We start from the raw sequence: 19,601 nt of genomic DNA, 5'->3' as shown, positions 1-19,601 counted from the left end.
ACGAGCTCCGAATAATCCGATTTCTCCTCAGCAACACAAAGATACAACCAAGGATATACGGGGCCACAAAACAGACGCAGTTCGAAAGTAACATCGGGACCCCCCAAGGAGATAGTCTGAGCCCGATTCTGTTCACAATATACTTAGAACACGCTCTGAAAGAAGTTCGAAAAGTCATTCCAAAACCAACGACTCATATTGAGAATGCAATCCCTAGAGAAATCGCCTATGCAGATGATGTCGATTTTATTGGATCAACACCAGCAAATATAGACATCATACAAAATACCCTCATGAAATATAACCTCCAAGTCAATGCCAATAAAACCGAATTTACAACAATATCGAGGAACAAAGAGGAATGGAAAAGAACAAAGAAAGTCGGCTCACTAATTGGAGACACCGAGGGGTGATGCATGAGGACTAAAATGGGACGCTGTGTCTCCTGCTTCCTGGCAATGTAAGGCCTCATTGCTGCTTCTCTCGACACGAGGCTGGCTTTCCAGACAGCCTTAAGCAAAACGCTTTCGGGATATTCCCGTGCCCTAAAAAAATCGAGCATGCGATCACGTTAAAGCGCAAATTCATCATCTTCCAGACAGAGTCTCCGCAAGCGGAGTATCTGACTGAATGGGATGGAGTATTTGCACTTCACCGGATGGGATGACCGATAGAGCAGGTAGCTGTGACTGTCCGTTTCCTTGTTGTTGTAGTAGTAGTAGTAGTAGTAGTAGTAGTAGTAGTAGTAGTAGTAGTAGTAGTAGTAGTAGTAGTAGTAGTAGTAGTAGTAGTAGTGTTGATTGCTTGCAGTAGTAATGGTAAGCCTCGCAGTCCGAATGACGCTTGCTGAGAATTGTGTAATTCAGTCATATTCGATGAGTATATCTGCTCTCTCCATCCATGTTGTTAATTGTTTCCATTGGTCACGTTCCTGGGCAAGTTTTGAGGCTATCGAGATCTTGTTGTGACTTTAGTACAGAGAGCACTGCAATATTTCTTAGTTCTTTAGGGATTAATTCGGCCTCATTTGAATCCAGAAATGTCTGATATGTAGAGAGATCCTGGTTTAGGGTAGTTACTATTGATGTTGGTGGTCTCCCTACATATTTGTTGCCATGAAGGAAATATTTTGTCATTGCAGTTTGTGCTGGGATGTTATCTACTCGACGTAAGATGTGACCAAATAGCCTCCATCACTGTTCTTGTATTATTACACTCAGGCATTGGACCCTGTTTTTTTCATAGAGATCAGTATTTGTGGTTGTCTCTGGCCAATAGATTTCGATTACGCGACGTAATTGTTTGCGGTGATATGAATTGAGACTTTTTAATTCCTTTTTTATGAAGCCCCAGGTTCCACAATTATATGTCAATATCGGAATAATCAGTGCCTTGTAAATCTGTATTCGTTTATGCTCACTGATTATGTTATTTCTATTCCCTAAATTTTGGAGTTGGTTGAATGCATTGGTGGCCAGCTGCTTTCATTTTTTGATGTCTTTATTTTCGTTAATCAAATTGCCTAGTTTACGTACACTTTTTCATTCATTTAGATTTCTGTTGATTTTTGTCTATTCTGTTTTGGATTGATTCACTTTTAGATTCCATGCTTCTAGGGTAGTTGATATTATTGGCGTGTATATTTTCGCTTCATGTTCTGATTCAAAGTCTGTATCATCTGCGTATATCAATTCATGAGTGATCTTTATTAGTGGTAATTTTGGTCTTAGATCTTTCATGGCCGATTTGAGGTATATCGTGAACAGAATTGGACTCAAGCTGTCTCCTTGAAGGTTGATATTATTGTTGATTGTGGTAGAAGTAGTTCACCATAAAATGCTCCTGACAAAACTGGCAGACAATGGAATTTCGGATAATTTTCCCTCAAAGATTTATATCAAATTGTCCACAGAAAGTTATGGTTGAAAATGAAATAGCCACATCTTTGCCAATCTTGTCATGAATTTTACAAGGGACTTCTCTGGACTGCTCTTATTTCTTGTGCACATACATGGCATGCCAGAGAGAGAGAGAGAGAGAGAGAGAGAGAGAGAGAGAGAGAGAGAGGGAGAGAGAGAGAGAGAGAGAGAGAGAGAGAGAGAGAGAGAGAGAGAGAGAGAGAGAGAGTTTAACGCGTACAAAACTAAGTTTTTTTGTGGATGACTGTCTATATGTAGAGATATAAAAACCTCAACAAACTGGAGGAATAAAAAAACTTATAACGACATTCCACACACAAAAGTGCAAAGTCTTCCTTGTCACAAACAAACTCAGGCCATTTGGAACTGACTACTTAAAACTCCACACATATCGGTTTTGACAACAAAATCTGATTATCTAGGAGTAACTTTTAGACCACAATTAGTCTTGGAATCACCACCTTAACAACGTTTTTAAAAAACGTTAACAATGCTCTTTATTTAGGACGACAGCCAGTAATAGAAAAGTACTACAATGGCACCAAAGAAAAAACAAAGTTTTAGATAGTTTGCTCTGATGATAATTGGTTTTTAGAAGAGAAAGGGAGATAACAATGTAATGTTAATGAATCTGTACACTAGTAGGTTTGTAGTTAGTGAATAAAATGAGAGACTACAAATTATGACCATCGCATTCTTTTTCATTCTCTCCTAACCCCAAATCTTTACATTCAGGCAAGCACAGACCTTGCTCAACATTGTGCCTTTACACAAGATGGAGTTTTGGTAGCTTCAGGCGCTGCTGTGATACAGCAGAAGGCTCCTCTGAAGAATGACAGAAAGGAAGAAGAGGAAGAGGTGGAATCTCTGCTTAAATCTAAACCACTTCGTGGGATATTGAAGTCAGCATCGTCCAGTGTGAGAGGAAATCAACAAAATCGTATGAGCTGATTATGTAGATTGAATGAAGTTGACTTCACTTGGCTGGTTGGTATTGTTTCTAGACAGCCAGATAGGTAATGTGTTCTCAATGAATTACCTCTAACATATTACAAATGTTTAAGGTTAGACACAATTTTGGGTTTTGATACGTTTGATCTGGTGGACATAATTAGCATTTTACTTAAATGCATACCATCAATAGGGATGTAGACATATTATGACTTTCCAGAGGATATAATACACGATGTGAAAGACAATGACATTGTAGCTGTTAATGATGACGACGACAATACGACATCGATGATTATGATGATAATGATGATGATGTATTATTATTATTATAATAAGGATGATAATGATGTTGATGATGATCCAGGAGTTAGCATTTAAAATGATGTCAACCAGTAAAATCTAATTCTGTATAACGGGATGACTCAGACCATTTGAAGTGACTGAAGAAAGCTATTTGAATTGATTTTATTTTATCCTTCAGAAGGGCTTATGTTGTTGTTTGTTTTAAAGGGTTTTATGGCGCTTTCAACAAATTAAGGTCATATCAGTGCCAGTAAAAAAGAAGAAAATGGGATAGTAATAAGTTCTAGAATTACAATTATAGCACCCAAGAAAAGGAAAAGACAGGGAAATTGGTTCAAATAGGAAACGGATGTAGATTCCAAGGGCACACTATCAAAGTACTAGTACTAAAGTCTCATCCAGACACAAGCACAGGTCCCTACTAAGAGGAATACACTCAAATGTTTACAAATCATAAATAATACAGTCCCCATACATAAACAAAACATAATAAAGTGCAAAACAGAGAGATGATTTACAAGGGAAAAAATGTCATCTCCCAAAACTAACTATACATATGACTGTTTCCCTCTCAGCCAGGGTATCCGGCCAGGGTCAGGACAAAACCAAGTAATCTCATTCCAAGACAGAGACAGAAAGCAAGTTGGAAAACAGATATAGAGGGAAAGAAGACACAGTAAATGCCTTCTTGCCCACTAAAGGAGGTCAGGAACCCCACCCAGCAAGAGGACTTGGATGCCTGTTGTATGTAATGCTTTAAAAAAAATATTATTCTGAAAGTTGTATGTAACTTAAATAGCAAGATATGAAGTGAGTAGAAAAGTGCCAGAAGACAATAGAGAATAAAATTTTTTTTTTTTCGCGGCGGTGGTGGGGTTTGAACCTGCGACCTTATTGGTACGACAACTCCGCCTGGCAGGTGAGAGCGCGGCTCTACCGTGTGAGCTATCCACGAACACAAAAATATTCGTTTCAAACCCAAAGTCATTTCTAGATCCGTCTCCCTCCACCCACTTCTTGAGATCGCCGATTCGTTCGCCACCATCGCGAAGTAATTTTTGACCACAGTTAAGCTTAATAGCCAATATTCTCATCACAAACATATAACATAGAAACGATTGAGACATTGAGTATGCTCCGGTGTATGGGGTGAATTTTTAATTCAGAAAAGTGAGTGGAGCAGGCACTTATGTTGGTAACAACAAGATATGAAGTGAGTAGAAAAGTGCCAGAAGACAATAACTTAACTGCTGGTCAAAATTACTTCGCGATGGTGGCGAACGAATCGGCGATCTCAAGAAGTGGGTGAGAGAGGGATCTAGAAATGACTTTGGGTTTGAAACGAATATTTTTGTGTTCGTGGATAGCTCACACGCTAGAGCCGCGCTCTCACCTGCCAGGCGGAGTTGTCGTACCAATAAGGTCGCAGGTTCAAACCCCACCACCGCCGCGAAAAAATTTTTTATTCTCTATTGTCTTCTGGCACTTTTCTACTCACTTCATATCTTGTTGTTACCAACATAAGTGCCTGCTCCACTCACTTTTCTGAATGTAACTTAAATGTGTCGTTTTTCCAATGTTTTATATTTCAAATTGGTCATAGACACTCGAATGGGTTTCATCACCACTGTTTACATTACATATAAACGGGAAAGCTAACTTACCTTAAAACGCTATAATTTTGTTGCTGTGGAACTAATCTTCAAAATACATTGTTAATTTCACTATCGTAGTGAAAATAATCTGCTAGAACTAGATGCTGTGGACTGTAAAAAGTATAAACAAAAATAAATATAACAGCTTCAAAAAAGGACAAAATACCAAACACGGAATGTTTCGGGCTCAAAACCCTTCTTCAGCCAACAGGTTCACTTTAACTGACATATCAAAGAAATTAGGGGCATTTTTATAGGTATAATCTGTATGTGCCTTTTATCGCCCAGGCTTATTTTATATAGATATATGCATATGTGTGTATGTGTTAAAACAAGATAGAATGGAGAAAAGCTCTTTTCATGTCCATTCAGGATAAATTAATGATATCAGAAAGACTATCATTTATCCTGACAGTTTGTGCAATATCTTTTCTCCTGCCTCTCTGGATTTTAGCTGACATCATTTTCCTTTTTTAAAAATTGTTTTTGTTGATGGCTGACAAAGGGTTTTAACTCACTCAATTCTAGAGATTTTTGCTACTTTTCAAAATTGGAAAAAAAATGTATTAAAAAATGAGCATGTATATAGTTTTATTCAACTATCATTAACATGCAAAAACTAAAAACATTAACTTTGATACTACGCCTATAACTTATGTCAGAAAAATGTAATAAATAGGCACGGGGTAAAAATTACCCGGGTAAACTACGGATATAGTTGGCAGTAGGGTTGAGTGAGTTAAGCCCAAAAATGTATTTTGTTGATTAATGAAGTTGAAATATTAATTTTTGTCCAATTTTAGCCATCAATGGCAACAAGTTTACTTTTATTATTGATACTAAAAATATATAAGTGACCACTTGCATCAAAATGGTTTTATTTGGGGTGAATCCATTGCGGCTATGTGGTCTAGTGGTATGAAACTCGCCTTTGGATCAGACGGTCCTGGGTTCGTTTCCTACTTTGAGCAGTACGTAGATGAGTCCTTGGAAAAGGCTCTTTACTCACATTCTCTTTACTGTACTCAGGTATAAAATGAGTACCTGGCCATTAACAGCTCTGTCTTTGAAAAAAATTGTAATATTGCCTTACAAGCGTCATGTCTCATCCTACTGGTTATGTGTAGCTGTTGGCTAAGGAAAAGCGCTTTGAGCACGTATAGTGGATATTGCACAATATAAAAAAAAAGGTCAAGAATTATGAGATTAACTTGTAATTTGGCTTAACTGAAATATTTTTATTGAGGGGAGTGACTTTTGCTTTCTCAAGGAAAAACAAAACAAAACAACAAAAAGCCCCTTCCTATTTCTATTAAATTCTATTCCCGATCATTTCGATTCATTAAAGAGAGTGACTTTTGCTTCTCAAAAACAATTTTTGCTCATGGTTATTTTGATTGGTTGAGGGAAAGGACTTTTGCCTGTAAAACTGAACAAAAAAAACAAAACCCTGACAACTTATATTTATATCATTTCGATTCATTGAAGAGAATGACATTTGCCTCTCAAACTGAACAACAACAAAGCATAAAAAAAAGGAACTGTGACAATTCTAATCACGATCACTGTGATTGGTTGAAGGAAGTATCTTTTTGCCTCTCAAACTGAACAACAACAAAAACCTGACAATTCTAGCGAGATCATTAATTGTAATTACTATCCACTATAATGAATAGATATTATTATCAACCCTGTGTGCCATATTTGTGGCTATAAATTATATTTTCTGCACCCGACATGAAAATATTTGCAGGTCTGTTAACAGAATGCAATTATGGGCTTGTTTCAATATGATGTTATAATGGACAGTATTCTGTGTTGATTTGAGAGTATTTCCATTACAACAATGAGCCTGTAACAATTTCCGACTTCAGACCTGCAAATAAGTACATGTCTGCACCAAAAGTTATCCAGTCATAGTACTAGTACCATTTTGAGATGGTGGGTCACGTTTTCTTCATTCCGACATAATACAATACTGACCAAGGGGGTCACATTTTCTTCATTCCGACATAATACCAAAATGACCCGGTGGGTTACATTTTCTTCATTCCGCACACACATGGGTGGGTCACATTTTCTTCAACCCGACATAATACCAGACTGACCCAGTGGGTCACATTTATGGCTGCATTTTGATTATCATTGTTTGTTCTTTCATGTAATTTGAAGCTGTCTCTTTGGCATTGTACTCACCTTTATTTGGAATATTATCTCTATACAAGCTTCAAGCTGCCTCTCTTTGCTCTCCGCTTAGGATTGCTTGAATTTAAACATTTTAAAAATGTTACTTTGGAATGTACACATTTATTGCATTATGTTGGCTGATGGTTGCTCTATTTTTATATAAACGAGACGAGAATAAAATGTTTATGTAATATAAAATAAAACTTTATTGACAATTGCTAAAGCATTTACAAAAAACAGCGTTCATTATTTTTTATCTTTCCTCCCCCCCCTTCTCTCTCTCTCTCTCTCTCTCTCTCTCTCTCTCTCTCTCTCTCTCTCTCTCATCTTTTATCCTTGTACTTACTGTCTACTGGGCAATAAATTGTAAAATTACAAAATGACATGCATAATCATAGAGAAAAGAACAACTAAAACTGGTATTCTACCAAAACCATGTTTGTGATTGTAATAGACTTCATAACAAGATTTATCAGGTATTAATGACAATTGTATATGGTTTATAGACGATGCTAACTTATTTATGTAGACGATGCTAACTTAAGTTTAGACACATCAAAGCTAAATTCTATTAGTGTTTAACCTTTCAGTCAAAAGCAATATCAAGGAGGACAACATATTATTTTTAAAAAACTGTACATTGTATAGCATATTACAATGTTATCTCCCTTGTCCAAGACAGGCCTTGAGACTTGGATATCAGAACGCTCTTGTTTATAATTATAGGTTCTTGCAGTTCTGCATTTGCAGTTTCGACCGAGGTCCTAATTGTAGCATGGAACTTCAGAGAAATTGGGGACGGGTTTAAAAGCCCACGAGCTCAAGTATCCTCTTAGGGAGTGCTTTTATATTACGTTATCAGCTAGGGGGGAGGGGTCTGTCAAATGTTGACATGAGGGAGGGGGGGGGGGGGGGCAGACCAAAGATGATATAATCAAAATGTACCAATTCAACCCGAAACAAAAAGGTGAAAAAATAATAAATTAAATATATATTTATGTTTATCATTTGAAACCTGACTGCTCTTTTTAACAATTCGAATGGCGCCATGTCCATTAAACTGATTCCTATAATAAATGTGATTTAACTCATGAATGCACATTGGCGCACAAGTTTTAGTTGGACAGTTGGGGGAATCCCCTATAATTTGATGTATAACACATACAGTTTTATTTGAGAACTAGGTCCTTTCATACAGTCTAAAAATGGGCTTTTACCTCAGGTGATTTTTTCTCAAATTTTCGGCTCTTAAAAAAACTCAATTACCTTCATAACAAAATCAAAATAAAATATATAAGACTAGAATTAAATCAAACTATTTCAGTAGTACGAAGAAAAATGATTAGTTTATAAGAATTAATTTTCCATAAAAACTGACCTCTTGACAAAAATAAGCATTATCACCATTAAAACTTTTTGTGACACCTACATATTCCATACAATAGTTTTATTGGGCAGCAAGGATTTACTTTATTTTGCAGTTATGAAATATAAAAATTAAAATCAGTAAGAGCATAAAAATAAAGATAAAAAATACAGAGCACTCCCTCATCCTAACCCCCCCCCCCCCCCCCCCCAAAAAAAAAAAAAAAAAAAAAAAAAAAAAGCTGATATAAGTAGCAACACAGTATGAGTTTTTAAGTGCAAGTCCATATGAGGTAGCACAATGCTGTGACTTTACTCACCTTATCTTTCCAGACTCGGGTGTCAAATGAGTAGTTGACCAATAAAAGCGATTTCTCTATAGGAACCCCCCCCCCTCCAAAAAATATATACATGTTTTGAGTTGCTGCTAGCTTTGGACCCTTTGCAAATGCCTTGAGCACACTTAGGGATGTGATGCAAATAAAAACTCACTTTTGTGCATATGCCTCTGTGAGTGTGTGTATGTGTGTGTGTATCTAGTTTGAGAAACCAGTCTCACCAAGGTTTTGCATTTTATCCCTGCCATAAGAATGACACATAGATGGTCTCCAAAACAAAAAAAATACTCACACGTCGCATATGTGCACAATTATAAACAAACACACACACACACACACACAGATGTGATCTCCCATGTAAAAAACATAAATTTAATTTAAAAGAATTCTAAACCTGATCTTCCTCTAGGCATGAGATGCAAGCAAGGGGCTGACATAAACAAAGCTATGGCATTCCATGAAAAGGACAGAAAGTCACAAGTAAGGAAATCAAAATATGGGAGGATGGAAGAGACACCAAAGACCCTTACACACAAACACACACATCCATAATCCACCCGCATAAATATAGAGGCAAAATCTCATGTACATAAAAGGAATCATCAGAGCTGCCAACTCACAATGCCTGTAAAACAGGAAAAGACTTAAAAATCATGTCATTGTCGCCCCCCCCCCCCCCTCCCCCCTTTTTAAGTTGAAAGCACAAAAACCTTATAATCCAATCTGGTTCGTTAAAAAAAATAACAAGACATCAATAACTACGAGGTTTTATACTTAAGACAATAAATAAAAATATAATAAAATTCCCTTTATTCATCCCCAAGGAGAAATTTGTCTCTAGGGTCTATTTCAAGGGAAGACTGGAATAACCCAGAAGTCAGCCGCATTTCAGCGCCGCAAAGTGAGCTACGGCAGGTGACTTGCTCAAGGCCAAACAACGAGGCGGGTACTCGAACTCAGTACCTTTTGGGTACGAAGCAAAGACTGTACCGCTGAGCCACGCTGACCAATCAATTAGTCATATGACTTGTGTAAACATCAAGAAATAAAAATCAAGGAAAAGCATGAGTTTTGAAGTCCTGTTAGGATGTATCTAATTTATGACCTCCTAAAATAAAGACAAAAAAAAAAAAATGAAAACAAAATTTTTAAAATAAAAATAAATAAAACAAAAAAACAAAACGTGAAATTGGCGGGAAATAATTGAAGTTGGCAGCTCTGAATAATCAATACAAAATGACAATGACAATGCTAATGCTAATGAAGGCATTGAGTAGATAATGTTATCTTCTGGATCGATTTCTATGGCCACTATTTTGGCCCCTCCTGTTATACGGATTAGAACGGGACCCCCTCCTATTATCCGTTTTCTGCTGCATCATGGATAGCGGATTATATCCTGGGTTTGCCTGAATAGACTGATGGATCCCAAAGTCTTTCTGTGTGGCTTCCATCATTTTCAGCTTGGCTTCGATGGCCTGAATTTTGGACTGGGGACTGAGTGAAATGGAGACAGCAAAGCAATTTAAAATTAATAATAGTTTATGCTTCAAAAAAACCCCAAAAAACAAGAGACAATAATGACGGGAGAAACAACAAAAAAAAAATGATAATCTGAAAGTGTAAAACTCTGTACCATCATTACACCATTACACCAAGAATTTCATCTATTTTTTGCATTGTCAAATAAGCACCAGTCTATTTTTTTTACAATGACAATTAAAAAAAACAACAAAAAAACCCCCTAAATTTTCTTCATCTGTTTAACAATTTCTTTTTAAAAATTTTTGTATTTAAATAGTTTCGATTTTATTTATGGTGACTGTAGAAAACATCGATTTTTAAGATTAAAAAATGTCATAATGACTAGATTATACCTGGCTCCTGTAAGATTGCTGTTTGCTGTGGGTAAGGAGGCTGCAGCTAGTGCTGTATCGACAGATTTGGCTGTTGATGGCATCTCTATTTTCTTGGGCTCGAATTCCATTTCATCCTATTTGGAGTAGATAAGATGAAAGCAAAGCAGTTTTTGTTAAATAAAATTGCATACAGTAAGTCAGTAGGACTCAGCAAAACTAGGCAGTGTTTGTTTTCTTTGTTTTTAAGGGTTTTATAGCACTTGCAACACATTAAGGTCATATCAGCGCCAGTAAAAAGGAAGAAAATGGGATAGTAAAAAGCTCTAGAATTACAATTAAAGAACCCAAGAAAAACAGGGGAACTGGGAACAAAAGGGATCAGATGTAGATTCCAAGAGCATACCACCAATGTACTTAGTTTGAGATCACCTATAAGTAAGTCCAGACACAAGCACAAAATCCAACAAAGAGGAATACACTCAAATGCTTACATTAAACATCCAAAATAACAAATATACTAATACATAACAGAGAGATGATTTACAAGGAAAAAAATATCATCTCCTAAAACAATAACTATGCATTTGACTGTTTCTCTCCCATCTTGGACTCCGGCCAGGGCCAGGACAAAGCCAAGTAATCTCATTCCAAGACAAAGACAGAAATCATGTTGGAAAACAGATATAAGGGGATTGAAGAGACAGTATGTCCCCCCCCCCCCCCTGCCCACTATGGGAGGTCAGGAACCCCACCCAGCTAGGTAGTGTAACAAGGCGGCAATTCAATAGCCATCACCTTATAAGCCACCTTGTAAAAGTATACTTTACTAAAAAACAAACTACTTTCATGTAACAGAAACTTTTTTTCAGCAAAAACAATCCTAACATTCCACCTCTGTGCCTCATAACCCAATCTTATTTTTTTTTTTTACAGAAAACGTAACAGACTTCTTTATTGATTCAAATCTAAATGTTTACAATAGAATCACATATTTTGCATTTATAATTAACAATTTCGTACTGATTGCTTTATAACAAATACTTTGTCCAACTTAATTGGTACAACCTCCATCCTTTTCCCCAGCCCTAAGGAGATCTTCCACTAATAACCCAGTAATGGTGTCACCTGAGAGGTGGGTTATTAAGTCGAGCTTTTATATAGCACAATATCCACTAAAGAAGCTCAAAGCGCTTTACAAAGAGTCCCTGACCAACAGCAGCAAGTAACATAAAGAACGAGACATGACACTGTTAGACGATACACATTTTTTTCCCCACAGAGACAACACTGTTAAAAGCTCAGGTACTCATTTTACACCTGAGTACGGTGAGAGAATGTGAGTAAAGAGTCTTTTCCAAGGATTCAACTATGCACTGAGCGAAGTTCAAACCCAGGACCATCCGATCCGAAAGTGAGTGTCATACCACAAGACCTCATAGACCATTGTATAGCAAATAGATTTGTATCCAGTTTAATACAGTCTATGCCCATCATAAAGATGGCAAAAAGAGAGTTTGGTCATTTAGCTAAAGTTTGCTGGAAGGCGAAGGCGGTAGCCAGAGACCTTCCCAGATGGAGATCCGTGGTGGATGCCCCATGCTCAGATGGAGTTAAAAGGAATAAGTAAGTAAGTAAGTCAGGATACAAAGCAGGGATCCGAGTTCATTGCACAGTCACTGACAATGCTCAAAGTTACCTGTTACTTAATTTTTTAAAAATGAGCTTTTATACAGCGCAATATCCACTTAATGTGTTCAAAGCGCTTTAAAAGGGGTCCCTGGCCAACAGCAACACTTAACATTTAGGACGGGACATGACGCCTGTTAGGCGATATTACAATTTTTCGGACAGAGACAACGCTGTTAATGGCTAGCTACTCCTTTTACACCTGAGTACGGTGAGAGAATGTGAGTAAAGAGCCTTTTCCAAGGACTCAACTATGCGCCGAGTGAGGCTCGAACCCAGGACCTTCCAATCCAAAAGCGAGTGTCATACCACTAGGCAAGAGGCATTAAATAATTGTAAACATTTAACCTAGGCAATTGTCGAGTACCTTTCCTGATAACAAATGAACATTTTAACAAAGAACACTCCTTACAAATTTGGATCCACGAGCCCATTTGACGTGCATGGGTCTCCCCTTGACTTGTTTGCCATCCAAGTTTTTCCGAGCGTGCTCTGCTGCCTGCATTTAAAAACCAAAAGTAATAATATAACTCATTATATCATAAGAATTCAAAACAAACTGTTGATAGCTAAGCATAGATTGCATTGAGGCAAACTTTTCAAAGAGCTAAAACAGAAAATATTCTTTTTGAATTATAAATTTCCTTTGAAGTTGTTATATTCATTAGACTTCACTATTCCCTCTATTATTATTATTATTATTATTATTATTATTATTATTATTATTATTATTATTATTATTATTATTATTATTATTATTATAATTATTATTATTATTATTATTTAAAAAAAAAAAATTACTGATCTATTTTTTAAATTCAATTTTAGCATCTAAATCACTCCAAAATAATAATTTTTAACAAAATTAATTAATACAAAATAATTTTGTAAAATAATTTTTTTTTTAAGAATGAGCATTTAAATAGGGCAATATCCACTAAATGTGCAAGGGATCTCTAGCCAACATCAACGCTTAACATGTAGGATGAGACAAGATGCCTGTTAAGCAATATTACAATATTTTTTTTTCCAACAGAGACAATGCTGTTAACGACTAGGTTTTCATTTTACACCTGAGTACGTACAGCGAGGAAATGTGAGTAAAGTACCTTTCCCAACGATTCAAATTCAACCATGAGCCGTTCGGGGACTCGAACCCAGGACCTTTTGATCCAAGGTGAGTGTCATACCACTAGACCACAAACCTGCACAACATAGACTAATGCCATTTTCAGAAAGTGGGTTACATGTTTCTCTGATGATGAATGTTGGCAACAAAAAAACAAACGCCAAGGCTTATCTTCCATGTGTGAAAACTTGACAAAAAAAAGCATTAAAAAAAAAAAAAAGGCAACCCCCCCCCCCCCCCCCAAAAAACACAAAAAAACAAAAAAAAAAAAAAACAATCCAACAAAGCTGTAAGGCTGTATCCCATGTATGGATACTATTGAAAAAAAAAACCCAAAAAACCCACACTAACCAATAAACTGTAAGGCATACCTCCCATGTGTGGAAACTGACAAAACAGTATCCTCTAGACAGTCCTTTGTCTGGCCCTCCCTTGTGGTAGATGAAGTCTAACTTACGAATAGGCCCAAACTTTTCAGCTATCTTCAGGATTGCAAATCTGCATGGAACAGAAAAAAAATCAAACATATTTTCACCATCTGTATTTAAAATGAGAATCTTTCGGAAATTGTCTTAAGTGTTTTACGACTGAAATTAAAGTATGATGACAGCAGCAGTGGTGGTGGTGGTAGGAATGTAGTAGTAGTAGTAGTAGTAGTAGTAGTAGTAGTAGTAGTAGTAGTATAGTAGTAGAAGTAGTAGTAGTAGTAGAGTAGTAGTAGAGTAGTAGTAGTAGTAGTAGTAGTAGTAGTAGTAGTAGTGTAGTAGTAGTAGTAGTATAGTAGTAGTAGTAGTAGATAGTAAGTAGTAGTAGTAGTTAGTAGTAGTAGTAGTAGTATAGTAGTAGTAGTTAGTAGTAGTAGTAGTAAGTAGTATAGTTAGTAGTAGTATAGTAGTAGTAGTAGTAGTAGTAGTAGTAGTAGTAGTAGTAGTAGTAGTAGTATAGTAGTTAGTAAGTTAGTAGTAGTAGTAGAGTGTAGAGTGTAGTAGCAGTTGTAGGATGTAGTAGTAGTAGTAGTAGTAGTAGTAGTAGTAGTAGTAGTAGTAGTAGTAGTAGTAGTAGTAGTAGTAGTAGTAGTAGTAGTAGTAGTATAGTAGTAGTAGTAGTAGTAGTAGTAGTAGTAGTAGTAGTAGTAGTAGTAGTAGTAGTAGTAGTAGTAGTAGTAAGTAGTAGTAGTAGTAGTAGTAGTAGTGTAGTAGTAATGTAGTATGTAGTAGTAGTAGTAGTAGTAGTAGTAGTAGTAGTAGTAGTAGTAGTAGTAGTAGTGTAGGAGTGTAGTAGAATTGTAGATTAGTAGTAGTAGTAGTAGTAGTAGTAGTAGTAGTATGTTAGTATAGTAGTAGTGTAGTAGTAGTAGTTGTAGTAGTAGATTAGTAGTAGTAGTAGAGTAGTAGTAGTAGTAGTAGTAGTAGTAGTAGTAGTAGTAGTAGTAGTAGTAGTAGTAGTAGTAGTAGTAGTAGTAGTAGTAGAAGTAGTAGTAGTAGTAGTAGTAGTAGTAGTAGTAGTAGTAGTAGTAGTAGTAGTAGTAGTAGTAGTAGTAGTAGTAGTAGAAGTAGTAGTAGTAATGTCACCAACAAAATATATTAATCAACTACCCACTCTGTGATTTTGGGGTCGAGGTTTCCAACCCAGAGTCTCTTGTCATCAAAACCTTCCCCAAAGGAGGACTGGGCCTCGTCGGGCACATCGATGCGACGGGGCTTGGCGTTGTGTTGTAAACTGTCAGTACTGTCCTGTGGTTCTGTGCTCATTGCCTGGGGTTGATTGCACGTTGATAGTAATCACTGTGTTATATCTGCCTGGAGGTGGATGGGACATTTTCCAAAATTAGGACGGATTGAGTGCATTAAAAAAAAAAACACACACACACACACACACACACACACACACACAAACAAGCAGGCATACATACAATTGCCTGGGGCCGATGAATGGCAGAAGTCACTGGTAACTGTGTCACACACGGTATCATAGCAACTGGAAAAGGGTGATTAAAAGGGCCTGGCGTTTATATAGCGCAAAATCACTAAAATCGATACATGTATAAGTCTATTAACGCAATAGGAATTGAGCTCCAATTATATTCAACACTTGAATCATACATTTTTAGTTCATCGACTTATCATCATATCACGTTCATTGTAAATACAAAATGATGATGCCACTTGGTGACCCATCTCTGAGTGGTGAACTCTAGTAAAAAGACTTTTGTACTTACTTTATTTCCTGTTTAACCTGCAGATGATTGGAAAATATACTGAGGGTTTATAATATTATACTGAATTCCGTAAATATACACGACATTGGCAACCTCGACTGTATGTATATAGTCCTATATTTAATATGTAAGAACTGAATAACACAGCCAAAGTGAGCAGGGTACACACACACACGTATGTAACAAGCTGTTGCCAATAATAAAGGGAGAGAAGCGACGTCTGTTTGAAATTTATTTTAAATATAGATAGTATGCAGATGACGTCACTCAGGCCTTTGTTATTGTTTTGCCATCCGCGTTTGTGAGTTGTTCTCATTAAACTGTATCAACCAGACTATAAAAGTGCATGGTTACACAGAGTTTGTGTGTTGGTCCGTTATACTTCCGGATGGCAATGTTGTGAACTCCTTGGCCAAGCGCATTCTATCTATACATCAATTAGGTCTCTTTTCTTCTTTCAAACTTTTTGACAAATCGTCTCAAACCGGTATTATGTTGGGGTAAGGTGGACCTGATGGCAAAAAGTGTTGTTTTTACAAAGACTAAATTGGTCGGACATATGGAAATTTCGTATTTTGCGTTGTAAGAAACTGTCCTCATTCAATTTGATATCCTGTACATTATGTACAAACACACACAATAAACTATTTGATAACCACGCCTCTCAGACAGTCGCCAAAATGTAAACAATGACAGTGATTGGTAAACATAGAAAATTACACAGGTTTTACTATCGATGAGTGTGTCTAAGTAAAATACCCACAGCTTGATGAATAAAACCAACACAGAAATCTATGTAAACTTAAACGTTTATAATTTGATCAAGAAAATCGTGTGATAACTAGTCACCCATTTGGCGGTATGAAAACAATAACAATAATCAGAGAAATGTCGAATTCATTCACTTCATTGTTTATAAACAACCAACTATAGATAGTATGCAGATGACGTCACTCAGGCCTTTGTTATTGTTTTTGCCATCCGCGTTTGTGAGTTGTTCTCACTAAACTGTATTAACCAGACTATAAATTCATGGTTACACAGAGTTTGTGTGTTGGTCGGTTCTACTTCCGGATGGCAATGTTGTGAACTCCTTGGCCAAGCGCATTCTATCTATATGTTTGTCCGAACACGTGTGAAGGTGTGTCACAAAATCCATGTTTTGATTGGTCAAAAATCTACTGGTTAATTAGTCTGATTAATGCAATATAGTGAGAACTACTCATAAAAATGGCTATCGAAAAATAATAACAAAGAGCTGCGTGACGTTAATTTCGTTTCTTCTATATCTAGGTACACATTTTATAGATGATTTTTAGAAGATGACGTCACTCAGGCCTTTGTTATTGTTTTTTTGCCATCCGCGTTTATGAGTAATGCTCACTGAACTCTATTAACCTGACTATTAACGTCCATGGATACACACAGTTTTGTGTGTTGGTCCGTTATACTTCCGGATAGCAATGTTATGAGCTTCTTAGCCAAGCGCATACTATCTATAAGTATGTCTGATAGTCGAACGCAATCATGATGGGCCTGATTTAACATTGTTAGAATGGACAATATTTTGCGTTGGTTTGAGAGTATTTCCATTACAACAATGGGCCGATAACAATGTGGGTTATCAGACCGGTATAGACGTATACGTCTGTGTTTACTGAACCTAAGTCATATATAATATTATATTAATTTGCCACCCAATAAAAAGTAAGACAAATGAGAATTGGTTCAAATATGGAATAGATGTAGATACCAAGAGCATACCATCAATGTACTTAGCTTGAGATCACTTTAAAGTCTCGTCTCCGTGTAGACACCAGCACATGATCCCACTAATACACTCAAATGTGTACAGAACACACAACTAACAATACAATGAATTACAAGGGGAAAAAATATCATCTCCCAAAACAATAAATATACATTTGACTAATTCCCTACCAGTCAAGGACTTCGGCCAGGGCGAGGACAAAACTAAGTAATCCCATTCCAAGACAAATACAGAAAGCAACTCGGGAAACAGATATAAGGGGATAGAAGACACAGCGTGACCTCCTGCCCACCATGGGTGGTCAAAGACGCCACCAGGGATCGGAAGGTCCTGGGTTCGAGCCTTGCTCGACGCATAGTTGAGTCTTTGAAAAAGGGTCATTACTCACAATCAAATCGCTCACCGTACTCAGGTGTAAAATGAGTACCTGGCCGTTAACATCGTATCTCAGTCCGAAAAAAAAAATATAATATCGCCTGACAGGCGTCAGATTACGTCCTACGTGTTACGCGTTGCTGTTGGCTTGGGGCCTCTAGTTAAGTGTTATAAGCACGTTTAGTGGATATTGCGCTATATAAAATCTCAAGTTTCTCTCTCTCTCTCTCTCTCTCTCTCTCTCTCTCTCTCTCTCTCTCTCTCTCTCTCTCTCTCTCTCTCTTACAGAGATAGCCACAACACACGGACGGACACACACACACACACACACACACAAACGTACATACACAGACCACTGTGTTACGTAAAATGTCTGACAGTCTAGAGTGCAGCAATGATATTTGCTTTGTCCCACCCCAAAACGCAACAAGCAAGGCGGAGGTAGCGGTAATGATTACCTTAGACAAATATTATTAAGATAAAAAATGTGTGCGCCGGTGTATATGAGAGTGATGAGGTGTGTGTGTGTGTGTGTGTGTGTGTGTGTGTGTGTGTGTGTGTGTAAAATCCATCGCATCAATTTGGTGTGTTAGCAGACCAGCCTACTTGAAAAGTTAAAAACTCGTAATTATTAGTTAACTTTACAGATTAAAAAAGTTGTCCTCCCATCACAATGATTAAATAACACTTTAAAATCTTAATATTGTGCAATCTGGCATCAACTTTCATTTTCAGTAAGTTATAATGACTTATAGATAGTATGCGCTTGGCAAAGAAGCTCACAACATTGCCATCCGGAAGTATAACGGACCAACACACAAAACTATGTGTAACCATGAACTTTTATAGTCTGGTTAATACAGTTAGTGAGAATCACTCACAAACGCGGATGGCAAAATACAAAACAAAGGCTTGAGTGACGTCATCTTCAACTATCTATAAATGTTCGTGAAGTTTTGAAATTGGAGCCAACATTTCGTAATACTATGAATAGTCTTCAACAGTCGTAACGTCACTTCCTTCCTAATGACGCATGGTAACTTAGTAACATTGGTTCTAAACTATCGGAACAATGGCGGACGCCCGTATGAAATATTTCTCAGACGAGCATAAAAGCGTATCCAGAGGGAAAAACCCATAAATTTGATCTTGTTTTGACTTTTCCACATTCTGATCACAAGGCATATGAAAAAGTTCTAGCCAGCATGAAGAATAAAAAGTAATGATTTTCTTTGTTTACAACCAAATGGCCGCCGTTGCCGGGCTGCGTGACATCAGACTACTGAATCCAATTGTTCATAGCAGTAGGCTGCTCTGCGTTGGGTCGGGCTCAACTTGGAAATGAGAATTGAATTTATAGTCAAATTTATCTGTATTAAAACAGTGGTCTTTTTTAAACGTAAAACACACACACACACACATACATACATACATACATACATACATACATACATACATACATACATACATACATACATACATACATGTTGTTTTACGAATGAGTAAGTCACCGACAAACGAATTTGACTTCTAAAAATAGCAAAGTCTTTTCATCACAACGCAATGCAACAATCCCATCAAATAGGAGTAAAAAGAATAGAGATAATTACAATCAACCAGTAGATTTTAACTCACTCAATCCTAGAGATTTTTGCTACTGTTCAAAATTGAAAAAAAAAAATGTATAAAAATGAGCATGTATTTAGATAGTTTTAGTCAACTATCATTAACATGCAAAAACCTAAAAACATTAGCTTTGATACAACGCCTATAATTTGTCTCAGAAAAATGTAATAAATAGGCATGGGGTTAAAGTAACCCGGGTAAACTACGGATGTAGTT

At 36.8% G+C, this 19,601-nt stretch overlaps 2 protein-coding genes across 3 annotated transcripts in view; one reads left to right on the top strand and one right to left on the bottom strand.

The window, feature by feature from the left end:
- Nucleotides 1-3,442, top strand: part of LOC144980163 (uncharacterized) — a 17,387-nt gene extending 13,945 nt beyond the window's left edge. Inside the window, exon 8 of the mRNA XM_078927737.1 lies at nucleotides 2,655-3,442. Coding sequence (XP_078783863.1) covers nucleotides 2,655-2,870 — 216 coding nt within the window. The 3' untranslated portion in view covers nucleotides 2,871-3,442. The remainder of the gene's footprint in view (nucleotides 1-2,654) is intronic.
- A 5,134-nt stretch (nucleotides 3,443-8,576) lies between these two features.
- Nucleotides 8,577-19,601, bottom strand: part of LOC144980160 (putative RNA-binding protein 18) — a 34,393-nt gene continuing 23,368 nt past the window's right edge. The window contains exons 1-6 of one of the 2 annotated variants that reach the window (XM_078927734.1): nucleotides 15,614-15,795; nucleotides 14,995-15,194; nucleotides 13,767-13,893; nucleotides 12,679-12,765; nucleotides 10,599-10,714; nucleotides 8,577-10,218 (exon numbers count right to left, since the gene is read on the bottom strand). In XM_078927734.1, coding sequence (XP_078783860.1) covers nucleotides 10,005-10,218; nucleotides 10,599-10,714; nucleotides 12,679-12,765; nucleotides 13,767-13,893; nucleotides 14,995-15,146 — 696 coding nt within the window. In that variant the 5' untranslated portion in view covers nucleotides 15,147-15,194; nucleotides 15,614-15,795 and the 3' untranslated portion in view covers nucleotides 8,577-10,004. Of the gene's footprint in view, nucleotides 10,219-10,598; nucleotides 10,715-12,678; nucleotides 12,766-13,766; nucleotides 13,894-14,994; nucleotides 15,195-15,613; nucleotides 15,796-19,601 lie in introns of those variants that run through there. The other variant, XM_078927733.1, reaches the window with a different exon arrangement.

Source organism: Berghia stephanieae, chromosome 9, assembly GCF_034508935.2.
Source record: "Berghia stephanieae isolate SIO BIC M18660-M18661 chromosome 9, UCSD_Bste_1.3, whole genome shotgun sequence".
In the NCBI taxonomy this organism is placed as follows: Eukaryota; Metazoa; Mollusca; class Gastropoda; order Nudibranchia; family Aeolidiidae; genus Berghia; species Berghia stephanieae.
This window is presented reverse-complemented; position numbering and strand designations above follow the sequence as displayed.